This window comes from Brachyistius frenatus, unplaced genomic scaffold, assembly GCF_029030835.1.
Source record: "Brachyistius frenatus isolate BFR_SWC_R1_liver_20210118 unplaced genomic scaffold, ASM2903083v1 Contig_12, whole genome shotgun sequence".
Classification (NCBI taxonomy): domain Eukaryota; kingdom Metazoa; phylum Chordata; class Actinopteri; family Embiotocidae; genus Brachyistius; species Brachyistius frenatus.
The window spans coordinates 6,748,896-6,755,434 of NW_027210611.1; the positions used below are offsets into that span (position 1 = coordinate 6,748,896).

General features: G+C 40.1%; 1 protein-coding gene across 1 annotated transcript; it reads left to right on the forward strand.

The window, feature by feature from the left end:
- Positions 1–854: 854 nt before the first annotated feature.
- napgb (N-ethylmaleimide-sensitive factor attachment protein, gamma b) lies at positions 855–5,887 on the forward strand. The gene is made up of 12 exons (XM_069692487.1): positions 855–948; positions 1,202–1,269; positions 1,427–1,511; positions 1,878–1,895; positions 1,989–2,019; positions 2,123–2,232; positions 2,392–2,458; positions 2,559–2,629; positions 2,908–2,986; positions 3,380–3,459; positions 3,692–3,821; positions 4,918–5,887. Exons 1-12 carry the CDS (start codon positions 893–895, stop codon positions 5,053–5,055), a joined length of 933 nt encoding a protein of 310 aa, XP_069548588.1. The 5' UTR covers positions 855–892; the 3' UTR covers positions 5,056–5,887.
- Positions 5,888–6,539: the final 652 nt, after the last annotated feature.

Below are 6,539 nucleotides of genomic sequence, written 5' to 3' on the forward strand. Positions count from 1 at the left end.
AAGATCTGTGGACTGAGGGGGCTGTGTGCTGTACCGCTTTTAAAGCCTCTTGAGGCAAATGTGTGATTTGTGATATTTGGTTATTTATATATTGATTTACGGTTGATTGATTTCAGGTGTCAGGCCAAAGTGAAAGGCCTCCAGAGGAAAAAACAAATACAGCTGCTGTGTGTAATGTGTGCAATGCTTCTAGGTTGGCACATGAGGAATATGCAACATGTATGCAGAAAGAAATGAAATGATTTTATTGAGACCATATTTTGACACAGTAAAGCTTCTTCAAGACAAGTCCAAATAATTAAATGTGGACCCCCTTTAGTACTTAAAAAGCTGTGTTTTTTTTGTTGTTTGTTTTTCCTGTGATAGATGTTGTGCTCATACGTATGGTTTGGTTTGTTGCACTTCCCCCTTAGATGTCAGTTTCCTGTTAGACAGGTCAGGAAAAAAAAAAATCCAGTCTTCATGGGGGGGTTTATTCCTTAAGGCCATTGTGAAAGAAGAAAGAAAATACGTATAAATATTTTTGAAAACATATAATAGACTATAATGAAGAGAATAAGCATTGTATGAACAAAGAAAAAAAACATTGCAATAATTTTTTTGGACATATTCATACACACTGGCGGTAGAAGTTGATTTTTTTGTTTGTTTTTGTTTTTAGAGTTAAACGGTGTACTTTATTATTTATAATGGCTCGTTTCACACCACTTGCGCTGCACCAGCCGGTGTTCCCGCTTTATTTTGTCCTCGGCGGCACCCGTAGCCTGCGACAGCGGATGACGTTGCGAGCCCGAGGAGGAGTTTCCTGTTAATCCAAACATCGACGAAAACATCGTCCACAGCGATTTATCAAAAGCAGAATAAAAAAATTTGTGTCGTCTTAATCAACAACATGGCCGCTCAGAAGATAAACGAAGCTCACGAGCACATGGCTAAAGCGGATAAATGGTGAGTCGCGTGGAAAAAAAACAAAAATACAAATAAAAACTCTTTTTATTTCCTGTTTTACTACGACTGTTAGCTCGCTGTAAGGCCACTGGTATTTGATCGAGAGATGTTAACGCTGTGTCATCGGGGCCGGTGTACAGTATTTAGATTTAATACACGACATTATTAACCACCGTGCATCTTGGACCTGTGAGTGAGAATAAACTGATCGCTTGAGCCGTTTGTGATTTTGCTCGTCGTCGTGTTTTTGAAGCTTGAAGACGAGTATGACCAAGTGGAAGCCGGATTTTGACAGTGCTGCATCGGAATACGCCAAAGCAGGTAAACAACAACAACACCACCAACAACAACAACAACAAAAATCAATATTAGTTGATCTAATGGGAGTGGTGCCTTCACAATAAACCACATCTTAACTGTAAACTCATCTGTGTGTCCTGTTTTTTGTTGTTGTTTTTTTTATTATTTTTTTTTTTAGCTGTGTGCTTCAAGAATGCCAAACAGTACGAGCAAGCCAAGGATGCTTACCTGAAGGAAGCCGAGTACCACACAGAAAACAAGACGTATCCTCTCTGTTATTCGGAGCTGCAAGTCGATTGATCGATCAAAAGAAAGTCATTTTAATGTGTAGTTTATATAGGCCCTCTGTACTCCATAAAAGTCAAACATTTGCTGGTTTTAGCTTCTTAAATGTGAGAATTTTGGATATAAGATAGTTTATGATATACGAGGGGAAATCCCAAAATTTCAGAGATGCTCCTTGGTGAGCACAAAGCAGGAGGAAGCTATAATATTTACGAATAAATGACATCGCTTGATCAAAATCGGCTCCTAAATTACACGTGCTTTTGTGACCATTGGTACGTGCACGTTTGCAAAGTTGTTCTATGTCACATTACTGTTGACTGTTTCCTTAACTCATCTTTCAGACTTTTTCACGCTGCAAAGTAAGTATCTGGTTTTATAACCTTAATATTGAATCAGCTGCAAACATGAAAACCTTCCTGTTTTATTCGAACTCCCCTCCTCTTCTCCCTCAGGGCTATTGAACAGGCTGGTATGATGATGAAGGTGAGCCACCAGCCACGGCGTACACTGTGAAGTCATCGTGAGGAGGCAGAGACGAGGTGTCTGCCGCACATTTGTAAACTTTGCTGTGTTGGCGCTTCAACAGGAGCAAAAGAAAATGCCGGAGGCCATCCAGTACATAGAGAAAGCCTGCATGATGTACATGGAGAACGGGACTCCTGACACCGCCGCCATGGCTCTGGACCGGGCTGGAAAGTAAAAAAAAAACAACAACAAAAAAAACAACCACATTATATTTCACTGACAGAATGACGTTACGTTACATGCCAGCTGCTTGTCATCAAACCTTTCAGTTTTGTAACTGTCCAGCAGCCTCTTCTCCTCCAAACTAAAACATGTTTTTTTTCCCCTCAGACTGATCGAGCCTATAAACCTGGAGAAAGCTGTGGACCTGTATCAGAAGGCTGCAGGAGTATTTGAGGTAAGAATGCCAACAAAAGCTGAATAATTTACCTTTTTTCATTTATTTATTTATTTTTTGTATTGCATTTAGCTGATTCATCTTTGTTTTTCATCTGCAGAATGAGGACCGCCTCCGTCAGGCAGTAGAGCTGCTGGGCAAAGCCTCCAGACTCCTGGTCAGGTTAAGAAGGTAAAGGAAGGATGAATGGGATGGAAACACTGATCTATAATATGAGTAATGTTTTATAGTCTCAGGTATTCCTGTTTGTTTCGCAGTTTAGGTGAAGAGCAACGTGTCAAATTTTCAGATACTGTTTCGTCACATAATGAAACATGTTTCACATGATATATTATTTCTGTTTTAAATTCTCTCTGCTAGTTTGACATAATTAATAACTGTAGTTTAATCATGTTGAAACAGTACCGGCTCCTCATCAGCCCTCTCTCTGGTCTCGTATTTCTTACCAGGCTGGATGACGCAGCCGTCGCCCTGCAGAAAGAGAAGAACATGTACAAAGAGATCGAGAACTTCCCCATGTGCTTCAAGGTGGGTCAGCTTGTTCGCTTTTTTTTTTTTTTTTTTAAAGCTGATTAACATTAATTACAAGTTAACTCAGCATCACGGTTAGTCACACGGTGAGTTTCCGGTGCAGGCCGTGCTGCCTGGTGAGTTCATTCCCCTGAGCTCAATATACCACGGCAGTGGAGACGCAGAACCGTGTCCGTGAGCACCGACATCCCACTCGACACCGAGCTGCTTATCAGAGATTGAAACATGTTTGCTGTCATGAAATAGCTGTTGGCCGATTACCGAGTTCTCTGGAGTTTTTGGTCTCTTCAGGAAAGCTGTTAATAAAAGTAAAAAGACCAATAAGGCAAAAGAAAACAAGACACATCAACTACTGAACTAAACTCTTGTGTTGCTCCTCTCATTTCTTAGAAAACAACTGCTCAAGTGCTGATACATCTCCACAGAGGCGACTTCGTAGCAGCTGATAAATGTGTCAGAGAAAGTTACAGGTATGAGAATTTAAATAATGGTTCATTGTCATGTGAAATCACAGGGAGCCAAAGTCTCTTTGAGTAAATCTTACAGTAAAACCTCCTGCTTCCCAGTAGAAACATTGATCCAAAACCCAAACAAAAACTCTTGGCTCCCTTGTGACTCTGTGTTGCCTTTGACGCGACCTCACGTTCATGCTGCCATTTAAACTGAGGGTCGTTACATGAAGTGCTGCTCGTTCTCCACCAGTCTGCCCGGCTACAGTGGAAGTGAAGATTCTGTCGCCATGGAGACGCTACTGCAGGGCTTCGACGAGCAGGACGAGGACCAGGTCTATCGCGTGTGCAACTCGCCTTTACTGAAGTACATGGACAACGACGTGAGTGCTTTTGATGCATAATTACTAATAAACAAGGTCTTTTATTTTTTTTTTTAGTCTCTCTTATTAAGCTTTGGGCTTCACTTTGATAATAATACTTAAAAAAAAAAATAAATAAAACTTTCAGACAAAATTAACTTTTAAATGGGACGTGGAAAATAAAATACTGGATGCGCTCGGTAGTTTAAAGTGGAGCTACTATGCTTTTCTGATATATATATATATATATATATATGTGTGTGTGTGTGTGTGTATTATGTTACAGTGTCGGATGTTCATGTCAAATTTGTCCAAATAATGAAGTAAACGTACATGAAAATAATTTCATCAACATAAAGGCTCCGGCTTCAGACTGCTCTGAACACTTGGTTTTCATACAGCTGATGTCAGATCGCCACGGATGTCTTTTCACGGTCATCTGCTTCATGCGCAGCGCGCCACAAAGCGCTCAGTCCGTGTATAATACCAAAAGCAGAAATGCTCAAGCGAAGATATTTCGAGCCGAAAGCCTCGAACATGTACGGATGGATTTGAGAAGTTGCCATTGTCCTAATCTGATGGCTTCACGTTTTTTCTACTGATTTAATTAGTTCCCAGATGGGCCGACTGTTTATGTTTGAGTTAAGACGTTTCAATCGATCAGATTACCAAAAACATTTTTGACATCTCATACTTCGGACAAAAGTCAAATTTGGACATCCACTTTAAAAGCCAAGACAGGACAGGATTTAAGATCCAGGAGGACCAACCTATTGGCTGAAAATGCAGTACTTAATTGGGGCTGTCCAGGAGGGATTAAAACCACTGACCTGGTCAGGTGATGTTAAAATCACCCCACTGTCTTTAAAGAAAGGAATCCTGTCTGAATGGGGCTTTTGTTATTTTATTCTTACAGTTTCAGAGTCGGCTAATCTGCTTTATCAAGACTGTGTGGGTTTAGTTTGAGCAGATTTGATCCACAGTGGCCGAGCAGCCACTAAATTTGACTTCTGACTTGATTGGTTCAAAGAAATAAAAATAGAAATGCAGAAATATCTGATATGAAATTAGCAAAATTTCAATCTGAGAACTAACAACGCATTTTTTTTTGCCTCAGTACGCCAAACTGGCCATTTCCCTGAGGGTACCTGGAGGAGGAGGAAAGAAGAAGAAGGCTGCTGCTCCACAAGGTGGCGCTGGTGGGGCGCAGGCCGCTGCCAACGAGGACGATGACTATGAGGGCGGGCTGTGTTAGCCTCTTCAGCCTCGGGAGTGCCGCCAGCTGCCACCAATACATCCCCCTGCGTGTGAGTTAACAACCCTCTCAGCTCTGAAGCTCCGACCGGCGGCTGTTTGATTTTAACTGTGCAAAGAAATAAGAAGAAAAAGCAAAAAGCAAACAAAAAAAACAACAGTTACAGTAGGTGTTACAGAAGAGTCGACCCGAGTTTAAACAGCCTTTTTAATTTGTTATGTTCTCGAGGTGGATCCTCAGCCTGTTTTATGTACATGTTCTATTATTTCTGGTCTCTGTGAAGCTGTAAATTCTGCTGTTAGTGTTTGTGGGTGGAGTGTAAGATTACTCTAGATATATTCAAATCATATGATACTCTCAATATGTCTGCTGACTTGATCCGTGTATAGGTGTTTATTTGTACAGAGTTAATTTATTCAGTATTCCTGGCTGAAGCCTGTTGAAAAAGTTCCTGGCGCAAAATGCAATCAGATTGTTAATGCATGTTTGCTATAATCAAATGGTTGAATGAAAATCAAAGCGATAATAAACTTGTCAATATTGATGCTTAAGAATGATTGACACGCATATAGAAGTCATTTCGAGAAAATGAAAAACAGCTTGTAGCCAAACGTGGACTGTTTTATGTGTCTACCTCGAGGTGTGTGTTCCCTTGAAATAAATAATAATCCTGGTTGTGTCTTTATTTCCAATTTCCACAGTGGAATACTCAAATTAAAGTGACTAAAATACTAAGAGGGACCATGCAGTGAGGTTTTCTCATCATAGCATGAGGACACTAAAATTTTAATTCCAGTTCAAAAGATTCTAATAAAGGGATTTGTTTACATGGTTTTACTTGTGCTGTTGCCCACTTCTTGTATATTCCTCAAAAGCATATCTCCAGACGTTGCACATGCATCAATAAACATTTCCGTCGTGTGGCATTTTACGGTCTCTGTACATTTTCTTAAACGAGTTAGAGGACAGATTTTTCCACATCTGCGAGTCCGACAGCGGCCGTAGATGTCTGCACCAGAATGGCCTCCGACAGACGTGTAATGACTGCGTTGAGACCTATTTATTTTTGACGAGGCTTAATGCTTTCTCCCTGTTAAGCGATATTTAATGCGCAGACATCCATGCTACTTTTGTGATGCCTCCCGTTCTCAGAGACTCTGCAGTGTATCGGTGCATTAGAGAGATCATAACTGGACTTGGAGTGGACATAAATGATGGGATTCGTGGAAACAAAAATGTTGACGTGCTTTTTGTAGGAGTTATTAATCTAAAATATAGTGTAAAGGTGAGTGTAATGTACAAAATACTTCATTAGATTGAGCATCAAATCAAGAAATTAAGAATTATTTAAGGTTTTTAAACAAAACGTGACTTCTTTAATGAATTTAGAGCTTCATTTTAGAGCTACTTTATAATGTTTTACAATAAATAGGTTTTCATATAGTGATAGAATAGAGCCGGGGTGTCCTTTTTTTGTTTTGTTT